This window comes from Macaca mulatta, chromosome 5 (assembly GCF_049350105.2).
Source record: "Macaca mulatta isolate MMU2019108-1 chromosome 5, T2T-MMU8v2.0, whole genome shotgun sequence".
In the NCBI taxonomy this organism is placed as follows: Eukaryota; Metazoa; Chordata; class Mammalia; order Primates; family Cercopithecidae; genus Macaca; species Macaca mulatta.
This window is the reverse complement of record NC_133410.1, coordinates 2241314-2264468: the sequence shown is the minus strand read 5'-3', so window position 1 is coordinate 2264468 and position 23155 is coordinate 2241314. Positions and strand designations below refer to the sequence as shown.

Genomic DNA, 23155 nt, shown 5'->3' with positions numbered 1-23155 from the left:
CTACCTAGAGTAAACTGAGCCATCCCCTTATTCCATCCGTCACCTCACAGTGGGAAGAGGAGCCTTCTGGTACTTTCTGTGCATTGCCTCTTGACTGGGATATATGCAGAGCAGGTTCCAGGTTCCACTGCGTGCAGCGCACATTGCTATTTTCTCTTCTATTCAGTTCACCTTTGAAAGTGCTGTTTGTGACCCACTAAGGAACTGGGACCCACAGTTTAAAATGGATCATCAGAGCCAAAGGCTGGCAGGTGGAGGAGCCTGGCTCCCTTTGAGTCACGCTGTCCAGTACAGTGACCACAGCCTTGCTGACCCCAGGGGAGCTGCGGGCCCCAGGCTCCAGCCAGCCCTGCTTGGCAGAGGCTCATGCTTCCCCCTGGGGACCTGGCCCATTTCCGTGGCTCCTCCCTGTCTCCACTCTGCCCTGCTGGTGACCCAGTGTGGCTCTGCCCTTCCCCTCTGACCCTGTGCCTTGTCCCCTTCCCAGAGGAGTGGGCTCCTCTCCCTCTACCCATTTGTTGTGGTCAAGGGTGCTCATCCTTGCTCCTCAGAGCCCACTGCACAAGCACCTCCTTTCCCGGCAGCTTCCACGCCTGCACAGATGCTCATGAGTCTCAACCCTCTTCATTCAGCTTTCCTTCAGGAATCTTAGAGAGAAAAAAAAAAAAAGGGCACAGTGATTTCACCGTTTTCTTTTTTTTCCTTTCTTTCTTTTTTTTTTGAGACAGAGTCTCACTCTGTTGTCCAGGCTGGAGTGCAGTGGCACATTCTTGGCTCACTGTAACCTCTGCCTCCTGGGTTCAGAGTAGCCTCAGCCTCCCAAGTAGCTGGGATTACAGGCATGCACCACCACACTTGGCTAATTTTTGTATTTTTACGAGAGACCACATTTCACTATATTGGCCAGGCTGGTCTCGAACTCCTGACCTCAAATGATCCACCCACCTCGACCTCTCAAAGTGCTGGAATTACAGGTATGAGCCACCGCACCTGGCTGATTTCACGATTTTTAAGCCAGATCTTTGGCTTCTCCTCTGAGCTACCCTGTGGAGGTGGTGATTCCTCAGCTCAACTAACTGGTCACAAAGGCTGGAGCCCAGGGGTCCCGGCTGGGCACCAAGGCCTTTGGGCCTCCCGGTATAGCTGTCCCCACCCTTGTTGTCTACACATCTTGGTGCCAGACTTCCAGTTCCCCACCCACCTTCCTGCTCTTCTCCCTCCAGCCAGGAGTCTCTCAGAAATGCAAGCCCAACGCCTTAGCTCCACTCCCTAAAGTCTCTAGTGGCTCCCAGAGCTCTTGGGCTAACTAATGTCTGGTCTCCTCACCTGGCTCTTAGGGCTTCGGGTGGTCTGACCCCACCTGCTTCTCCAACTCCATTTCCTGCCACTCTCCATTCGTCATCATTTATTCAACAGATGTTTTCTGAACAGCTGTGTGCCAGGATGTTCAGGGTGCTTGCACTGTATGGGTCAAAACTCTGCCCTGGCCGGGCGCGATGGTTCATGCCTATAATCCCAGCACTTTGGGAGGCTGAGGTGGGCGGATCACAAGGTCAGGAGTTTGAGACCAACCTGGCCAAAATGATGAAACCTTGTCTCTACTAAAAATACAAAACTTAGCTGGGTGTGGTAGCATGCACCTATAATCCCAGCTACTCGGGAGGCTGAGGCAGGAGAATTGTTTGAACCCAGGAGGAGGAGGTTGCAGCGAGCCAAGATCACACCACTGCACTCCAGCCTGGGTGACAGAGTAAGACTCTGTGCACTCCAACCCTCCCACCCCCGCAAAGAAACCCCTCTGCTCTGTGAAGTCTTTGGGATAGAAGGCATGAGACAGCCAATACGCATATGGAATAAGAAACAATACAGGGGAGAGTGGAATGTGTGGAACGGATGTAGTGGCGGGAGGATTGCCAGCCTCGGGAAGGCAGTGTTAAAGAGGTTGGGGAGGGGGCAACTGAGCAGAAGCTTTAGTGGGTAAGGGGGGCCACGGGAGTGTATCAAGGTGGAGCGGGCAGAGGGGGCTTCCCATCCAAGCCACTCACAGGGTTCCAGACCCCACATGGGGTCAGGGCCACACTGCCCTTCAGGCTGCAGGTCAGGCTCCACAAGCTGCTTAGGTCAAGTGCAGCGGCATCAGCCTGGCCCAGGTGCCGTAGCAGCTATGCCGCTGTGGCCTTCACTCTGAGCTCTGTGCCAGCTGCCCTTTTCTGTGTTTTTGTTGTGGTTTTCACTTGGGTTTTTTGTTTTGGTTTGGTTTGGTTTTTTTTGTATCAAGAAAAATTATTTCAGGAGACCTCTGGCATTTTCCGGCAGACTCTGGAGGCAACAGAACCTTGGCCTAGGGCAGAACTGAGTTCAAATCTCAGCTCAGTCAATAGCTGTGTTATTCTAGCAAGTTACTTAACTTATGGAAACCTCACTTTTCTCATCCATGGAATGATAAAAGTAGCACCTTCTTTGCTAGGTTATTGTGAAAATTATTTATTTTTCAGCCGGGCGCAGTGGCTCGCACCTGTAATCCCAGCACTTTGGGAGGCCGAGGCAGGCGGATCACGAGGTCAGGAGATCGAGACCATCCTGGCTAACACTGTGAAACCCTGTCTCTACTAAAAAAATATATATATAAACTAGCCGGGCGAGGTGGCGGGCGCCTGTAGTCCCAGCTACTTGGGAGGCTGAGGCAGGAGAATGGCATGAATCTCAAGATGAGAAGAGCCGGCGTGCCCTCAGGCTGGCCGAGACCCTGTGACTGTCACTTTCCTTTGGCTTCATTCCAGAGGCTGCAAGGACATAGCTGACACATTAAAAGCAGGGCTGCCATCACCTTTCCCTTATATCCACCACCTCCCCAGTTTGGCACCTTCCATCTGGAGCTTCGGTCAGGTAGACAGATGAAGATACCCAGGCCCACACAGTACCTAGGGAGAAAAGCAAAGGCTCATGTACCTCCTGGGTGCAACCCCTTCACCCACAGCTGAAACTATTCCCTGCATAGCATTTCACTTAACAACTACTGAGATTTTAACAAATGCCACATTGTAGAATGAAAACATCATCTCAGCACCTTGCCTTTCACTGAATGTTAAATAGAGGCTAACATTCAATTTTTTTAGATCATTTTTGTTTTTTGCAAAAACATACCAAGTTCACCAAGAAAACAGATGCTGGGGTGTGCCCCCTCCCCACAGCTGGCACTTTCCCCTGCAGCCACTCACGGGAGACTTGGGCTGCCCAGAGCAACCCATGGGGGCTGAGCCCACCTCTGTGGGGTTTGACTGGGCTTATTTACACAGGCAGCTGAGAAGTGATTTCCACACATTTTGATGTCCACAGTAACAGCAGAAAATTGTATACCCTAGAGGATATTAAAATTCTAAGAAAAGTATTCCAGTTTGCTTCCATTTCCATAGTTTGGGGAACTTAAAACAGTCATTCTGCTGTGTGCTTGTGTCACTGTGTGCTCCCTCTGCTCGGCTCCAGAGTGCTTAGGAGACCCATGGGCATGGTCTCCGCCCCCTGGACATTGGTTGGACCTGGGAGACGAAATGTCCACGGATGGTCAACACGAGGGGACCAGCTGATGTAATGTAAATAACATGATTGACTCCAACAAATTAGGAGTGTGCTGGTTCCGAGGCTTTCACCTGCAGAAACATTCAGATATCACCATTTGCTGTCAGCCTGGGCGGCCATCTCCTCGCCCAAGGAGAGTAACGGGGGGTCCAGCCCCTCCCTGTAAAGGATGCCTGCAGGCAGTGATTGCTTCTCTGTTCTTCTTCCTCGAACGGTTCTCCTGGGTGCTGGCACCTGGTGTTGGTCTGTGACAGCAGCCGCTTGCTGGAGTGATGTCTGACTTCGATGCTCTCATGGTCGTGTGACAACCACACTTTCATCCACACCCCTAGTGTGCTGGGTGCCACCCACAGGCTTCTCCCACATTCGGCCTCCCACCCAGTGGGACCCAGCTTCCTCCCAGATGTTCGGACTCTTGTTAGTTGTCGCTTCCCGCCGCAGTCACTGTGGTCACCTTTGGTCTTTGGTAGCTCACATGCTGTTTGTGCTCATTGCTCACGTAGACACCTGTGAGCATGCGTTTGCCCATGAGGCGTTAGGGACGGCACTCTGTGTGATGGCTGCTTGCATCACAGAGGCCCACAGAGAAGTGCAGCAGCGTTTCATGTGTTTGGAAATGTGAACCCATGCACATGAACAGACATTCACAGATCTCCCTGGCGCACAGTGCCACAACCAGCGGGGAGCATTGGTCATGGAAGGCTTGGCATGGGCTGGTACCTCCTCCAGAGAGGCCTTGCTGAAGGGCCGTGAAGGTCGGTTACAGAAGAAACACATGTGGTTCTGTGGCTGCTTCCTGTCTCCTGATTTCCTGGAAATTTGCCATCAATGAGGCTGATTTCCCCTGCCTCACTCCTCAGGGGCCTGAAGTACTCTCTTCTTCCCTCAGAGCGCCATGGAGAGTCTCCTGTGACATCCTTTCATTTTGTTCATTTGAACCCTGCGTTATGTGACTTGTATGTGTGATACACACGTCACGACAGACAATAACTCCCAGAAGGCCAGATTTGTGTGTGAGTTCTTTTGCGTTGCTGCCCCGCCCTGGGCTGCGTGTCGCGGTGCTTTCTGTGTAGCAGAACATCACCAGTATTGGAGGGATACGTGCACAAGGCACAAGCAGAAGGAAGGAGTTTAGTCAAAGGTGGCAATTTGTACATTACGTGTATTCAGTTTTTATTACTGAGAGGCTTTCAGTGCTTCTCTGTCTCACTCATTCAGTAAACACGCATGTATTACATGCTTTCTATGTGTGAGGTGCTCCTGGTAAGGGGGATCCAGGTCCCCAGCTGTTCAGTGTTGTGATCAGTACTTCGTCTGAACTGAGAGTTGTCAAGGATGCTCTTCAGAGCATTGTGACAGACCCCAGCCTGCTTGCTTAGGGAGCTAGAGGAGGTTTCTTTCTTAAGGAAAGGAGGAAGTCTGCTTGTGTGCAGATTTGAAGGATGAGGAGAAGTCGTGATATCAAAAAGGTGAGGAGGTTAAAACAACAACAAGATCCCACTACATACATATTAGAACGACTAAGATCAAAAAGCAAAAAAAATAAAAATTTAAAAACCCTTACATTATTAATTGGTGAGGGTGTGGAGCAACAGGCACTCATTCATTGCTGGTGGGGATGAAAAATGGTACAGCCACTTTTCTAGTTTGGCAGTTTCTTTCAGAACTAAATGCCATATGATCCAACCATTACACACCTAGGCATCCACCAAATTAATTTGAAAACTTATGTCCACACAAGAACCTGCACACAAATGCTTATGGCATCTTTATTTATAATCACCAAAAACTGTAACCCACCAAGATGTCTTTTTTTTTTTTTTTTTTTTTTTTTTTTTTTGAGACGGAGTCTTGCTCTGTAGCCCGGGCTGGAGTGCAGTGGCCGGATCTCAGCTCACTGCAAGCTCCGCCTCCCGGGTTTAGGCCATTCTCCTGCCTCAGCCTCCGGAGTAGCTGGGACTTCAGGCGCCCGCCACCTCGCCCGGCTAGTTTTTTGTATTTTTAGTAGAGACGGGGTTTCACGGTGTTAGCCAGGATGGTCTCGATCTCCTGACCTCGTGATCTGCCTGTCTCGGCCTCCCAAAGTGCTGGGATTACAGGCTTGAGCCACCGCGCCCGGCCCAAGATGTCTTTTTAGAGGTGAATAGATAGATAAACTGTGACACATTCATACTGGGAAATATTATTCAGTGATAAAAAGGAATAAGCTATAAAGCCATAAAAAGGCATGGATGAATCTTAAATTCATATTGCCAAATGAAGTAAATCAATCTGGAAAGGCTACATACCATACGATTCCAAATTATGTGACGTTTTGGAAAAGGCAGAACTGTAGAGACAGTAACAGGTTAGTGGTTTCCAGAAGTTCTGAGCTGGGACTTGGGGATGAGGTTGGATAAGTAAAGCTCCAGGGATTGTTTTGGGTGGTAAGACTATTTCGTGTGATACTATAATGGTGGATAGCTGACACTATGCATTATCAAAACCAATAGAATGTGCAACAGCAAGAGTGAACTACAATGTATTTAAATTTTTAAAAGTCATTTATGAAGTCGGGGGATCTCAGGATGGGAAACAGAATGTGACATATCAATCTAATTATATTAAATTTGTGTGAAACAGCCTCACTGGGGAAAGTTGTTGGGGGGCAGGGGAGGAAAAAGATGCTGACCTGAAATGAGTGGAGTCTTAAAGACAAAAGGCAGAAGCAACTGAACCCAATTACTGCACTCTAGTTAATAAAGTTGGTTTCCACAGGGGTACAGGTGAACAGTTCTGCTACCACTATGTACATACACTGCAAATATTGCATGTTTAATGGTTTATTTCACTTAACATAATGGCCTCCAGGCTCATCCATGTTGCTGCAGGTGACAGGATGTCATTCTTTTTATGGCAGAATAGTATTTCATTGTGTATATTTACCACATTTTCTTTATCCATTCACCCACTGATGAGCACTTAGGCTGATTCCATATCTTGAGTGTTGTGAACAGGGCTGCAATAAACATGGTAGTGCAGATACTTATTTGTCGTACTGATTTCCTTTCTTTTCCATACATCCCCTGCACTGGATTGCTGGATCATATGGTATTTTAATTTTTCTTTTTTTGAGGAACCTCCATCCTGTTTTCCATAGTGACTGCACTAATTTACTTTACCACCAACAGTATACCAGAGTTCCCCCTTTCTTTGCATTATTGCCAGCATGTTATTTTTTGCTATTTTTTATAATAGCCATGTAAATTTACATCGGGCTGGCCTCAAACTCCTAGGCACAAGCGATCCTCCTGCCTTGGGTTCCCAAAGTGCTGGGATTGCGGATGTGATCCACTGTGCCCAATCACAGGCTATTTTTAGATTTCATATTCTACCACTTCAAATAAGACGCAAAATGCTTACACAAGCCATTGAACTCAAAAAAGGTGATTTATTAATATTTACCCAGATGCTGACCATTTCTGTTGCTCATCTTTCATTCCTGAAGTTCCAGGTTTCCCTTTGGAAGCATTTCCCTTCAGCCTGTAGAATTTCCTGTAGCATTTCTTTTAGAGCAGGTCTGCAGATGACAGAGTACCTTAATTTTTATTCGTCTGAGAATGTCTTTAACTCACCTTCATTCCTGGAGGATGGAATAAAGAGTTCTGAGTTGGCAGTTCTTTTCTTTCAGTCTGTGAAAGTTGTAGTTCCACTGTCTTCTGGTCTGCATGGTCCCTGATAAGACGTCTGCAGTCACGCACATTGCCATTCCTCAGCATGTAAAGTGTCAATTTTGCTCTGGCTATTTTCAAGATGTTTTTTCAATTATAGTTTTTCAGCAGTTTGATTATGATGTTTCTGGGCCTGGTTATCTTTTATTTTACCATATTTAGGGTTGTTCAGCTTCTCAAATTGGAAAAAGTATGTCTTTCACTAAATTTCAGAATTTGAAGGCATTATTTCTTTAAGAAAATATTTTTCTGCACAATTCTCTTTCTTTTCTCCAGGAACTAAGAGAACACAATTTGATATTGTCTTTTGATACTAGCCCACAGATCCCTGAGTCTTTGTTTATTGTTCTTCCCTTCTTTAGATTGGATCATTTCTATTGATCTCTCTTCAAATTCAATAGCTGTTTTCTCTGTCATCTCTACACTATTATTGAGCTTTTCCTGTAAATATTGGGTATTTTTTGAGGTATCATGTGATTTTAATGTATAGAAAACTTGAGAGCCACTGACTTAATACTCCAAGGCCTTCACGTCCTCATCTTAAAAAAATGAGGAGGACAATGTGGCCTTACCACTTCCCAGGGTTTCTAGGCGGAACTAAGGAGCATCGCTGTAAGACTCCGGGACTTCGATGCTTGGCGCAATTTGTCAGATTTAGCCAGGGAGTCAAGACTAACTAATAATGCCCAGGGAGTTCTATTCCCAGACATAGCAGGGTATTATTATTCAAGATACTACCAAGAATCCAAAAGATGTTGTGACAGAAATTCTCATGATTTGAATAGTTGAAACGGGCTAGAAGCATGTGAATCATTGCACATTGTCCAAGTTGTAAAAGTGCAAAGGTGCTTGACAAATGACCCTAAGAGTTTGCAGGGGACACAGCACAAGCCACTAAGTTTAGGACAGGCTGAGACAGAGGCAGGCACCAAGTGCCAGGACCTGTGAGGGAGGGCAATGACCAGCATCAAAGAGACCAGAATTTTCATCTTAAAATATGTTCTCAAATAAAAGTACAATGTACAAATTTGACCGAAACCTACCATCAGCATATGTTGTAGGAATTTTTAAGTTAGCTGAGTTCATAATTTGGGCTGCTGTAAAAAGAATGTACATAATTATGTTAAGAGTCACATAGGCTGGAGTCAAAAGGAATTGTTCTCAAATCTGCTAAGTACATTTAGTGGTATATTCGCCAAAATTATGTTTTGATATTAGACAATTGTATTAAGTATTAATGTGCTTATGCATGATACATTGGCTTACTTGTTTTAATGTTTAATAAAATGTGATACCCATTAAATATCCTAAATGGTACAGATTAAGAGTAGATGTTTTAACTAAAGCTAGTCTCTTATTATTAACAGAATATCCAAGGTATCTCCAAGCACCCAATTCAGATTACTAAACCTAAGAATTTTAAAGGTAACTCATTTCTTACTATCTTGCTAAATAAAGTCTTTGGTAATTGTTTTATGAGACAGGGTGTCACTCTGTCACCCAGGTTGAAGTGCAGTTGTGCGATCATGGCTCACTGCAGCCTTGACCTCCTAGGCTCAGGTGATTCTCCCACCTCAATCTCCTGGGTAGCTGGGCCTACAGGCATGCACCACCATACCCGGCTAATTTGTGTGTGTGTGTATTTTTTGTAGAGATGAGGCTTTGCCATGTTGCCAAAGCTGGTCTCAAACTCCTGGGCATAAGTGATCCTCCCACCTCAGCCTCCCAAAGTGCTGGGATTACAGGTGTGAGCCACTGTGCCATTTTTAAAATTTTTAAAAAGGTTACTTGTCATTGATTTTCTGTAGAACTAACTGCTTCACCTTCCTGAAGTTCTTTGTATTTGCATCACCAGGATTTAAATATACATTGAAAAAATAAAAAACAGCTAAAGTGATATGGTACCTCCCTGTTAGCAGTTTACAAGTGGAAATAGATGATAATTATATCAGGAAAGTAGCTTTCCTCCTACCATCTCTCCCCCACCAGCCTCCCAATAAAGAAAAAACAAACATATAATAGCACTGGTGCTTATTAAAGTCTGAACATTACTGGAAATGTTTATAAAAGCACACTAACACTCTTAAAAAGAGTCTAAGAGCACATTATAAAGCACACTAACACTCGTCTTTCTTTTAAACTATTCTGCTGTAATGCTGATGGGTACATTTCTAAAAAAGAAAAAGTTCAAATCTGAGCAAATGAGAGTTCTGCTGCCCATGCCCTGTACACGTCCTCCCCTTGGCAGTGGTGCTCCTGCCCTTCTCTTGGGGGCCCTGCTGTGCAAGAAGGTCCTGGCAAAGCAGTGAAACCCGATGAGCAATCTTGTCTCTTCTCTCCTTTCCTCTCCCCTCCTCTCCCTTCCCATCCCCTCCCCTCTTCTCTCATCTCCTCTTCTCTTCTCTTTTTTGAGACAGAGTCTCGCTCTGTTGCCCAGGCTGGAGTGCAATGTCATGATCTCAGCTCACTGCAACCTCCGCCTCCTGGGTTCAAGCGATTCTCCTGCCTCAGCCTCCCTAGTAGCTGGGATTACAGGCATACACCACCACGGCGAGCTAATTTTTTGCATTTTTAGTAGAGATGAGGATTCATCATGTTGCCCAGGCTGGTCTCAAACTCCTGGGCTCAAGTGATCTTCCCACCTCGGCCTCCCAAAGTGCTGGGATTACAGGTGTGAGCTACTGCTCCCCACCCCGATGAGCAGTCTTTTCTAAAATACATGTAACTGCCCTGAAATAGGGTCCATGGAGAGGGATCCTGAGCAGCTTCATCCCCTGCTGCCCCTTTAAAATGTCTTCAGTGGGAAAATCACAATTGTGCTTCCCACATAGACCTTCAATCAGTGAGGCTCAGAGAGTTTCAAGATTGCTTTTACTGGAATGCATTCAGTTGTCAACATTTGACTTTTTCTTTTCTTCACTAAGAATTCTAGACAAAACAGAAAATTTTAAAAAGACAGAAAACCTAGTTAACTTTCAGTAGTAATATGTTATTTTTAAGTTACATTAATAAGGCCAGGCACCATGGCTCACACCTGTAATCCTAGTACTTTGGGGGGCCAAGGCAGGAGGATTGCTTAAGTCTGGGAGTTTGAGACTAGCCTGGGCAACATAGTGAGACCCTGTCTCTATAAGAAACTTAAAAATGAGCTGGTGATGGCGGTGTGCACCTGTAGTCCCAGCTTGCTTTGGGAAGCTGAGGCAGCAATATTGTTTAAGCCCTGGGGTACAAGGCTGCAGTGAGCTATGATTGTGCCACTGCACTCCAACCTGGGCAACAAAGTGAGACCCCCATCTCTAAAAAAAATTAAATTCATAAAAATATTCAGAAAAATTTAAAATCTTAACTCTTGACTTTAGAATAATATTCAAATAATATTGTATTAAGGAATAGCTATGTCAGTTCATGACCAAAGTCACTAAATGCTCTTGAAATAACAATTCAGGTAAAGAAGACGAAATTCTCACGATCTCCCCGAGGGCCATGTTTGTTTCATCCAAAGGCCACACCTTTCTAGCAGCAGGTACGTTTCTGTAGCTTACTTTATGCATTTTCATAGAGTTCAATGGTTTAGAAATTGAACAATTCAAAGGTACTTATGGAATTCATTCTTTCAAATAAAATCTTTTTTTTTTTTTTGAAACAGCGTCTCGCTCTTGTGGCCCATCCTGGAGTGCAATGGTGTGATCTTGGCTCACTGCAACCTCTGCCTCCTGGGTTCAAGCCATTCTCCTGCCTCATCCTCCCAAGTAACTGGGATTACAGGTGTGCGCCACCACGCCTGGCTAATTTTTGTATTTTTAGTAGAGACAGGGTTTCACCGTGTTGGTCAGGCTGGTCTCGAACTCCTGACCTCAGGTGATCTGCCCACTTTGGCCTCCCAAAGTACTGGGATTACAGGCATAAGCCACTGCAGCCAGCCTCTTTCAAATAAATTCTAAGGCACAGTACATAATAACAAGTTTTGCTTCCAGTGTCCCCTCATCACCATATCTAAATCCCAGATACCCTTGGTCCCCACCCCCGTGCTTTGTCTGCCCTGCTCTTTGCGGCCTTGCCCGGCCCTGCTTCTCCCAGCTCAGTATCACCTCCACTCCAGGCCCTTGCCCAGCCATTCCTCTTCCCCAGAGACCATCTTAGTGCACTCCTTTGCCTCCTCCATGCCTTTGCTCAATGTCACTTTGTTGATGAGGCCTATAAGGTAACTGGTCATCCTATTTATAACAACAACTCCCCTCCACGCACACACTCTCACTCACTCCTGAGCCTCCTCACCTTGTGCGAGCCTCCCCATTTCATTTCTCACCTCCTGACACTGAGGCCAGAAGACCCTGGGAGATGGGAGGCGGGGACGTGGACCTTGAGGCTACAGTCAGGAGAGTCTGAGGGTGGCCGGGTTGGGCAGCAACCACGAGGAACATTGCTGGCAAATTCTAAATTAATGCAGAACTGTATCTCACAGACTTTTCACAGATTGAATTGCGCATTCTTGCACATTTATCTGGGGATCCAGAACTTCTGAAGTTATTCCAGGAATCTGAAAGAGATGATGTATTTTCTACTCTGACTTCACAGTGGTAAGCTATATGAACTCACAATATTATCAGATCTGCAGGAAGGCCAATATAAGTTTAAAAGCCTGAATTATTCCAAGGCTACTTTCATAAGACAGAAATTATATATTTTTTTGTGTATGTGGCTAGTAGTTAATCATTTTGAAAAGAAGAGTAGATAACTAGGATGCCATGAGTTACCTAATTGTGAAAGAAGGGATGATTCTTCTCCACTAAAAAAGAAGTCCGTTCCTAGAAAATATAATAGAAATGATAAAATAACCAGCGAGTCCTGCACCCTACAGGTGAGCAACATGGAAAGAGTGAGCCCACGGTGCTGGCTGTGAGCCGCTGCCCTCCGAGGAGAGCAAGGTGCTTGCTGCGCACTCACACCCCAGCCCGTCTGTGGGCCAGGGGCTTCTTGAGCTGCAGGTGAAAGACCCTGCCTGAGTGGCTTACACTCTTGGAGAATTCCAGAGGCAGATGGGCTCGGGTTTTGTTGGGCAGCTTGGCAGGGTCGTCCCAGGCCCGTCCTTCTGCATCATATTCTCAGGACGTTGGCTTCTCTTCCTCCTTGTGGAATACCTGCTCCAGTCTCCAAAGCAGGATGGAGAGACAGTTACGAGGCTCTCCTCTCACCCCTCTCCTCTGCCCAGGAAAGTCAAGGGGCTCTTGCAGAGCCCAGTGCAGACAACAGCTACACCCCACTTTCTAGAGCAGGTCATGCAGCTGCACCAGCTGCAAGGGAGGTGGAGAGATTCTACTCCACAAAAAGGAGGAGTGATTATTGTGTTAGGTGTATACATGGCAGGTGTTCACCGGGCCAGGCGCATCAGTGCCCCTTTGAGGAGGAGAGGGGGAGGGTGTGCTGGCTGGTGGAAGGTCCCTGTGTCTGAGTCACTGTCCCCTTCCTCAGCAGCTGCAGGCGCCACCTTCCCATCACCTTGGGCCTCTTCTGCTCCCCCTGCAGCCCCCTCACCCCTCCCTACCCTTCCCCTCCCAGCTCATCTCCTGACACCTGTTCACCCTCACCACGTCACACAGAAAGGCTGCCCAGCACCTACGGGGTGGGAGATGAGGAAGCGGATCGGGGGGTCCCTCAGGGGTGGAAGCCAGAGGGAAGAAGTCAGAGGAGCAGAGTCCTAAGCAGGTTGGGGGGGGGTCTGTCCCCTCACTAGGCCGGCCCCCTGCATTCCCTGCGTTCTTAAGCCCCTGCACTCCCCTCCCCATGTGCTGTCTCTGCCTCTGTCTTTGCTGAAGGCAGGGGGACCTGCAAGGGCTCTGGCTGCTTTCTGGCCTGGTTGCCACCCACTCTCCCTGTGCTCCCTCTTCAGCTACCCTGGCTGGTCTTGAGCACACCAGTTACCCGCCTCACTCCGGCCTTTCCTGCCCTGGGGCTCAGGAAGCTCTTTCCCCAAATGTCCGTGTGTCTCCCTCCACCACCTTATCCAAGTGGGCCCTCCCGGCATCTCCTCAGGGCCCTCCCCTGACCACCCTCCCCTGATGCTGGGCACACTGCCACTCCTCTCTGGTCTCCACTCGTCTCTGGTGCGATGCACATTCTCATGTATTGCTCTACTGTTCATCCTGCTGCAGCATCAGCGCCCAGGGGCCGAGACCTCATCCACTCTGGTCCCTACTGTGCTCCACAAAGGGTGGGGACTCACAAAGGATTTGTCAAATAAATGAACAAATAGTATAGAACTCAAACTTGCGTTTGAATCAGAAAATCTCTCCAAAAAGGCTACCACCACAGGACTCTTACTTGAATGACAAAATTCAGGAAGAAATATTTTATATACCAGGAGCAGAGGATTGAGAATGTTACTGTACACTCAACTGGACTTTGGAGTAGCTGTGAAATTGTGTTTATAGTGACAGCAGGGAAAGTGAGAAAAGCAAAGAATAATGAAGTGTTTGCCCAGCCCAGGAAGAGGCACTGTACTGGGTGGATGTGACGAGCACGGCACATGGTGGGGTCCAGGGCAGCAGGAGCCAAGGCCAGCTCTTGAGCACTGGGTCCTGCCTCTCACCCCATATCCAGGGCATCTTCTTGTTCTCTCCCATCCTCTTCCCTCATCCTCAGACCCTGCACCCTACCCTCTGTGACCCGGTCCTTTCACACAAGTGGCCTCCACCCCAGTCAGGGCCCACTCGGGGACTCCAACTCTCCACCTCTGAATGCCCAGATCTGCACCGGGTCCTCGCTAGCCTCACTCACAACTCTGCCAGTGGCCTTCCTCCTGGCATCTCTTTCCAGGTCTGTCACTTAGCCAGTCTTGCCTGTACCCCACTGAGCTCCAAAAGCACGGAGACCCAGTCAGCTCCAGCTCCTCCTGGGCACTCCGGAAAGGTCCCAGGATGGATCCCAGGACACACACAGACCCATTCTTCTCTCTGCTCAGCCCCATCAGCTGCCCCCTTAGGAAGCTGTGCTCCTCTGACTTCTCCCTGCTCTCTGGCTTCCAGCCCTGAGTGATTCCCATTACTTACTTGCTCACCACTTACCCCACCCCAGGTGCTGGAAGAAGTTGCAAGGTGGTGGCAGCTGAGTCCAATAGAAATTCAGGCCATGTGGACTCAGAGAAGCCCTTAATATTCTCGACTTCCTGTCTTCTCTTGTTGCTCCAGACTTTTTTGATCTCCCACAAATAACTACTATTCTCTCTTAATCTCCAAAAAGAACCTCCCCTCTTACTTAAATGACAAAGTAGAAAGCCTAAGACAGGGGCTTCTGAACTCCCTTCCACCCTGCCTCAGTGTCTCCATGTACCCTCCTCCCTCTCTCCAATGGCTCCTGTCTCAAAGGAGGGAGCTTCTCTATTGCCAGGATAAGGAGTGTGCAGTGTAGATCTCCAGGAGTTGCCACGTGTCTAGACCTGTGTGCCTGGTTCCTCCCACAGCTGTGTGGTGTACAACCAGCCCAGCCTTACATGGCAGCCTTCATCCATATTCCTTTTATTTTCCATGTTTACTCTAGCATTGTTAATATATCCTTGTTGATTTCCTCGTTCCCCTCTACTGGGGGACAAAAATCCTGCTTTAGGATTCCCCTAAATAGAACCCTAGAAAGAAATCCTATCTTCAACCTGGTTGAAGACCTCGTTTATTGCTTATACAAAAGAAATCTACACTTACTCCCTATACTTTCTCACTGCCACCTCTTTCTTGCTTCTTAAAACAAACTTTCATTTTACCTACATAGGCCTTTATTTGTATTTGAAGCCCAGAACTCCTCACATCTAAGACAATGATTGCCTCCAGGGTGTTTCTGGCTCCAAGGTCCAGGGCCAGCAACAGCAGCGAGACCCCACCCCCAGCAAGGGACAAGTCAGAGACTGCACAGGTCTTTGTGGGTGTGCGGCAGCCCTGGTCCCTGCCTGTCCCAGTGCTTTTTCTCCTGGTCTCTGTGCCCCCGCTCCTGGGAAAACATCCTTCTCCCAAGCTCTCACCATCTTTTAAAATCAAGATATAATTCACAGACCATAGAATTCACCCTTTTAAGGTTACAATTGGCCTGGCACAGTGGCTCATGCCCATAATCCCAGCATTTGGGGAGGCAAAGAGGAGAGGATCACTTGAGGCCAGGAGTTTGAGTCCAGCCTGGGCAACATTGCAAGACTCCCATCTCTACAAAAAAAATTTTAAAAAAATTAGCCAGATGAGGTGGCACACGCCTGTCCTGTAGTCCTGGCTGCTTGAGAGGCTAAGAAGAGAGGATTGCTTGAGCCCAGGTTGAGGCTGCGGTGAGCTCCAGCCTTGACAGAGTGAGACCCTGTCTCTCAAAAAATAAAGTTACAGTCACCGCTATCTAATTCCAGAACATTTCCATCACCCTGAAAAGAAGCCTCATGCCCATTAACCACCACTCCCAATTCACCCCGCCTTCTAGCCCTGGAAACCACTCATCTACTTTCTGTCTCTAGATTTACCTATTCTGGACACTTCACATTAATGAAATTGTATAACAGGGAACCTTTTGTATCTGGTTTCTTTTACTGAACATAGTATTTTTTCAAGGTGTATCCATGCTGTAGGAGGTAACAGTACTTCATTCCTTTTTATGGCTGAAAAATATTCTATTATATAGAATAATATATTCTATATATTTCAATATAAATAAGCAAATAATCCATGTATTTATCTATTCATCAGATGTCCTTCAATGGACATTTGGGTTGTTTCTACTTTTTGTCAGTTATGAACAATGCATTATGCATGTTTGTATATAGATTTGGTTTTGGTTTTGGCTTTGGTTTTGGGTTTTTTTTTTGAGACAGGGTCACACTCTGTCGCCTAGGCTGGAGACCAAAGGCATGATCTTGGCTTACTGCAACCTCTGCCTTCCAGGTTTGAGTGATTCTCCAGCCTTAGCCTCCTGAGTAGCTGGGACCACAGGTACATGCCACCATGCCCGGCTGATTTTTTTTTTTTTTTAGACAGGGCCTCACCCTGTTGCCCAGACTGGAGTGCAGTGGCACAATCTCGGCTCACTGCAACCTCTGTCTCCCAGGCTCAAGAGATTCTCCTGCCTCAGCCTCCCAAGCAGCTGGGATTACAGGCGTGTGCCACTGCCACCCAGCTAATTTTTGTAACTTTAGTAGTGACAGGGTTTCACTGTATTGGCTGGGCTGGTCTTGAACTCCTGACTTCAAATGATCCGTCTGCCTTGGCCTCCCAAAGTGCTGGGATTACAGGCATGAGGCACTGCACCCAGCCTAATTTTTGTATTTTTAGCAGAGATGAGGTTTTGCCATGTTGGCCAGGCTGATCTCAAACTCCTGATTACAAAGCAACCTGCCTGCCTCGGGCTCCCAAAGTGCTGGGATTACAGGCGTGAACCACCACATCCGGCTGAGGTTTTGTTTTGTTTTGTTTTGTTTTGTTTTGTTTCTGAGATAAGATCTCGATCTGTCACCCTTAGTGGGAGTGCAGTGGTTCACTGCCACTCACAGCTTACTCCAGCCTCGACCTCCTGCTGGACTCAACAGTCCTCTCACCTCAGCCTCTTGAGTACCTGAGACCACAGGCACATGCCACCATGCCTGGTTAGATTTTTTTTTCTTCTCTTTGGTAGAGATTGTCTTCCTATGTTGCCTAGGCTGGCCTCAGACTCCTGGGCTCAGGCGATCCTCCCTCCTTGGCCTCCCAAAGTGCTGGGATTACAGGTGTGAGCTACCGCCCCTGGTCTGTGTGCAAGTTTTTGTGCAGACATACATTTAAATTTATCCTGAGTATATACCTAGGAGTAGACATGCTGGGTCATAAAATAATTCTATGTTTAACTTTTTTCATTGTGGTAAAATACCTGTCACATAAAATTTACTGTCTTAATCATTTAAAATGTGCAATTCAGTGGTACCCATATTTAACTTTTCCATGACCTGCTAAATAATTTTCCAAAAATGCTGCACCATTTTACATTCCCATAAGTATATGGGGTTCAAGCTTCTCCACATTCTCACCAATACTTCGTATTACCTGTCTTTTTGATTCTAGCCATCCTGTGAGTGTGAAGTGGTATCTCATTGAGCTGTGACTTGCATTTCCTTGATGGGGATGGGTGTTGAGCATGGTTTTGTGGACTTGTCATTTACTCTCTGTCCCTGCCCCTCCTCTACACCTGAACACAGGTGCACCCTGGAGTGTTTTACTTGCCTGCCTTTCTCTGTGTCCCTCCTCCCAGAAGGTGTCCTTTTTTCTCACTTTCGCTTTCCTTCCAGTTAGGATATAAGACAATATAGAATTTTTAAAGTATGTAATAAATTTAATAACACCCCTGCTCTCTCTCCAGAGATACAGAAAGTCTTAGAAGATGGTTTTAGTTCAGGCAGGAAGACCATTTTGCTTCTTGGTTAACCTTTGAGCTTTGTTGCCACCTTAGCGCTTGGATGGAATAGGTGTCCTGGATTTCCTCCCTTAGAATGCATGAGAGAATCTCTCTGCAATTCAGTGCGAGTGTTGGTGATTAGATCACAAGTGTTACTTTCTTCAGTGGGCCCAAAGCTACTCTGGCTGTTGCTAACCAAGTATTACAGCAAAGCATTTTTGTCAAAGTACTGGGCGAAGGATATAGGTAAAGTGGGAAATGTATAGCATGAAATGCTTACATTCGAAATCAGGAAAGATCTCAAGTCAATAAGTTTCTATCTCAAGAAACTTGAAAAAGAAGAGCAAAATAAACCCACAGCAAGCAGAAGGAATGAAATAATAAACAACAGAAATCAATGAAATTGACAAGCAGAAAACAATAGAGGAAATCAATGAAAAAAACTGGTTCTTTGAAAAATCAGTAAAATTGATAAACTCTAGCAAGGGTGACAAAAAATGAAAATAGATGATGTAAATCATCAATATCAGGAACGAAATAGGAGATATCACCATAGATTCTGCAGACATCAAAAGGATAAAAAGGGAATACTATAACAATTCAACAATTTAGAAGAAATGGACCAATTTCTTGAAAATCACAAACTACCAAAATCTAACTAAGATGAAATGGATACCCTAAATATTCCTATAACTATTAAAGAAATTGAGTTTGTCCCTTAAAAGTTCCTGAAAAAGAAATCCTCAGGCTCAGATGGCTTCCCTGGAGATTTTTTTTTTTTCTTTTTTTTTTTTTGAGACAGAGTCTCTCTCTGTGTCCCAGGCTGGAGTGCAGTGATGCAATCTCGGCTCACTGCAACTTCCGCCTCCCAGGTTCAAGAGATTCTCCTGCCTCAGCCTCCAGAGTAGCTGGGATTACAGGCACCTGCCACCGTGCCCAGCTAATTTTTGTATTTTTAGTAGAGACGGGATTTCACCATGTTGGCCAGGCTGGTCTCGAGCTCCTGACCTCAAGTGATCTGCCTGCCTCGGCCTCCCAGAGTGCTAGGATTACAGGCATGAGCTACCACACCCAGGCCCCAACAACATATTTTAATGGTGAAAGATGCCTTCCCCCTAAGATCAGGAACAACTTGTTAATATTGCGTATCGAAGTTCTAGCCACTGCACAAGATAAAAAAAAGGAAATGACATATAGATTGGAAAGGAAGAAATAAAACTGTCTCTCTTTGCAGATGACATGATTGTCTATGTGGAAAATCCCACAGAACAGACAAAAAATTGTTTTTAACCCTTAGAATTAATAAGTAAGTTCACCAAGGTTGCAAGTCCCAAAATCAGCTCACAAAAATTGGTCACATTTCTATAAATTGACAATGAACATGCAGAAATCAAAATTTAAAACGCAATGCCATTAATAATCACTCCAAAGATGGCCAAGCATGATGGCTCATACCTGTAATCCCAGTACTGTGGGAGGCCAAGGTGGGTGGATCACCTGAGGTCAGGAGTTCGAGAGCATCCTGGCCAACATGATGAAACCCCGTCTCTACTAAAAAAACAAAAAATTAGCCAGTTGTAGTGATGGATGCCTGTAATCTCAACTACTTGAGAGACTGAGGCAGGAGAATCACTTGAACCCACGAGGTGGAGGTTGCAGTGATCTGAGATTGAGCCACTACACTCCAGCCTGGGCAACAAGAGCAAAACTATCTCAAAAAAAAAAAAAAAAAAAATCACTCCAAAGATAATAAAGTACTTAAATTTCAGTTAACAAAACATATACAAGATATGTATGCCTAAAGGTATAAAATGCTGATGAAAGGAATCAAAGAATTCAAGAGAAATACCATGTTCATGGTATGGAAAACTCAACATACAAATAATGTCAGTTCTCCCAAAATTGGTCTGTAGGTTTATAGTGCAATTCCTGTTAAAACCCAAACAAGGTTTTTGTAGACACAGAGAAGCTTAGTCTAAAATGTAGATGAAAAGGCACAGGGCTTAGAATAACTAAAACCATTTTGAAGAAGAATAAGATGGAAGGAATCACTCCACCTGATATTAAAACTTTATACATATAGTAATCAAGAGAGTGTGGTACTGACAGAAGGATAAGTACTAGATCAGTGGAACAGAAAAGAGAAACCAGAAATAGACCCAAACAAATATACTTTACCAATTTTTGACAAAGGTGTAACATATTAGACAGAAAATAATTCTCTTCAGATTTGTGTCAAGCCGAGCACTCATAAAGCCAACTTGAAAAGTTCATATCTACATTGGATATAGCATATGTCTTCCCTGTATTTTATTAGCTTGTATTAGTTCTTGGGAGAACTTCAAAAATAAGAAGCTTTTAATATTTGCATGGTGGTTGCTTCTAATTCCCCATCAGCAATAGTAATCCAACATTTGTGACTTACACTGTAATTAGTTGCTGTGGAAATAATTCTTATGTTCCAAACAGAGGACTAGAATAGCATGTGGTAAAAAAGCAGCAAGATCAAATACACTCTTAAAAATGTTTGTTTCATGTAATTGCCTTATTGTTTGAAACACAAAAAGCAAAAAGGCAATTTGATGTGATATTCTGAAATATTTAGTAATGTTTTCAAAGAATAACAATTTCCTTGAAAAACCTTTAAGCTTATATAAATGGAGTTTGGAAGAAATAAAAGAAATCAACTATAAAGCCACAATTTGAGAGACTGGTGCTGACACCCAGAGAGCTGGGAATTCCCCAGGGAATGCACATCAGACAGGACCTCAGAGCTGCTTGCTGCAGCTCCAGCAACTTCACACACACACATGTGTGCACACACATGCATACTCACACAAGCAAAAGACACAGCCATTATGCACTGCGGGGCCCAAGACATGCCATTGAGGCGCCTTCTTCAAGGAACCATCGTGTCCTTGGCTCGTTAGGTGAATTCCTAAAAGTTTTATAAAATGCAAATAAAAAACAATTCTTATCAGCTGTGCATTCAACTCAGCATTTTCAGACTGAAACTTAGAATAATTTTTTTTTTTTTTTTTTTGAGACGGAGTCTCGCTCTGTCACCCAGGCTGGAGTGCAGTGGCCGGATCTCAGCTCACTGCAAGCTCCGCCTCCCGGGTTCACGCCATTCTCCTGCCTGAGCCTCCCGAGTAGCTGGGACTACAGGCGCCTGCCACCTTGCCCGGCTAAGTTTTTGTATTTTTAGTAGAGACGGGGTTTCACTGTGTTAGCCAGGATGGTCTCGATCTCCTGACCTCGTGATCCGCCCGTCTCGGCCTCCCAAAGTGCTGGGATTACAGGCTTGAGCCACCGCGCCTGGCCAGAAGAATTTTTAATTGCAGAATATGTTCATTTTTTCTTCTGCTTAAGATGGTTTTGGAGTGCTTCTCTGAGACTGCCTCTACTTGCAGATGACATGATTGTCAGTGTAGAAAATTCCAAGAAATATACAGAAAAAGTACAGGCAAGTGTGGAAGACAGTATTGCTGTCTGTGGCTCCCTGTCCAGGGAAGATGGTGCTTCCGTACCCGGTAGGTGTCAGACTTGGCCATGTGACTTGCCAATGGAACATGAGTAAAAGTGACATGTCACTCCTAAGCAAGACTTTAAGAGTCTGCACGTGGTTCCTCTTCATCTCTTTCCCTCTGTTACAACTGCTGGTAAGGAAAAATATGTCATGCAAACACTAGGCATAAGAAAGCCAATTACTAGACTAGTATCAGTGTAAACTGCAAGACAAAAAGTGTTGCTGGATAAAAAGGGACATTTCATAGTGATAAAAGGGCCAATTCATCAAGAAGATATAGTAATCCTAAATTTTATTGCACCTGTTAAAACAACTTTAAAATACCTAAAGCAAAAATTGACAGAACTAAAGAGTGAAATCGAATTTACATTTCATTCAATCATTCATTCCCTGAAAAAGTCTCATTGCTTTTCTCAGAAGGGGAATTTCTATTTAAATAAAGTTTAATAAATGTGCAATTAAGATGCCATATTGTATTATTTTGATTATTGCTCTTTTAGGATACAATTTATGTTACTGATTTCAGGCTGTCTGCATTGTTAAACATTGATTACCATACATTATTTTTTCCTAGACCCTGTGTGGTGCTTCCTTAAGAAAGTTGTACCGGCCGGGCGTGGTGGCTCAAACCTGTAATCCCAGCACTTTGGGAGGCCAAGGCGGGCAGATCACGAGGTCAGGAGATCGAGACCATCCTGGCTAACATGGTGAAACCCCGTCTCTACTAAAAATACAAAAAAATTAACCGGGCGTGGTGGTGCGCGCCTGTAGTCCCAGCTACTCGGGAGGCTGAGGCAGGAGAATGGCGTGAACCCAGGAGGCGAAGCTTGCAGTGAGCCAAGATCTCGCCACTGCACTCCAGCCTGGATAACACAGCGAGACTTTGTCTCAAAAAAAAAAAAAAAGAAAAAGAAAGTTGTGCCGTAACGATTAATTATAGCAAAGGACTCCCCCCATGATTAGCTCTGCTTCAGAGGTTCCTTTTGTTTTTTGTTTTTCTTTTTTTTTTTTTTTTTTTTTGAGATGGAGTCTTGCTCTGTCTCCTGGGCTGGAGTGCAGTGGCCAGATCTCAGCTCACTGCAAGCCCCGCCTCCCAGGTTTACGCCATTCTCCTGCCTCAGCCTCCCGAGTAGCTGGGACTACAGGCGCCCACCACCTCGCCCAGCTAGTTTTTTGTATTTTTTAGTAGAGACGGGGTTTCACCGTGTTAGCCAGGATGGTCTTGATCTCCTGACCTCGTGATCCGCCCGTCTTGGCCTCCCAAAGTGCTGGGATTACAGGCTTGAGCCACCGTGCCGGCCTGTTTTTTGTTTTTCATTTTCAATCATTTCCTCCTAAATGATATTGCTTAATCTTTGAGATTCTTCTACTAAAAAATTTACCAGATCCCTGGCACATCTAATTCCTTCCAGTATTTCTATAATCATTGATGATTTTTAATGATTTAGTGTTTCACAAGCCCTCAAAGCCTCCTAGTGCTACAAACCCTCCAAAGCAGCAGCTCTGCTTAGCGGGCAGAGCAGACGCCCACTCCTGTGAATGAGCAGAGCCCCCACTCTCGGTGGAAAAGCCTGGTGGACCGTCTCCTCATTGCCCACGAGGAAAGCGTCTTTGCATGCCTGAGGATCATGGCCATTTTGTCATTTCCCATCAAGGTTTTGAAGATTAGTGTGCCATACTGAGGGGGCACCCGTGGAAGAAGGGGTGAATGTCAGCCACAAATTTCTGGCACTGTCCAGGGTGTCTCTGGTTAGCTGCAGCCAAGTTCTAGAGCTTGAGCAACACACAAAGAATCACACTGCATGCTTTACAGGGAGAAAGCCAGGAGAAAATAATTGCGACAAAATTACCCTAAAAGTCTTCTTCAATTTTAGTGGGCGTCAATACATGTGATTCACTGCATGGTTAATTAGGAGCTGTAATCGAGATTTAGAAGAAAAACTCACCGAATTTAAAC

The 23155-nt window shown here is 45.6% G+C and overlaps 1 protein-coding gene across 3 annotated transcripts in view; it reads left to right on the top strand.

Moving 5' to 3' along the window:
• Positions 1–23155, top strand: part of POLN (DNA polymerase nu) — a 170633-nt gene that overhangs the window by 108315 nt on the left and 39163 nt on the right. For all 3 annotated transcript variants that reach the window (XM_015137860.3, XM_078002889.1, XM_078002888.1), the window contains 3 exons: positions 8654–8711; positions 10732–10809; positions 11749–11863. In XM_015137860.3, coding sequence (XP_014993346.3) covers positions 8654–8711; positions 10732–10809; positions 11749–11863 — 251 coding nt within the window. The remainder of the gene's footprint in view (positions 1–8653; positions 8712–10731; positions 10810–11748; positions 11864–23155) is intronic.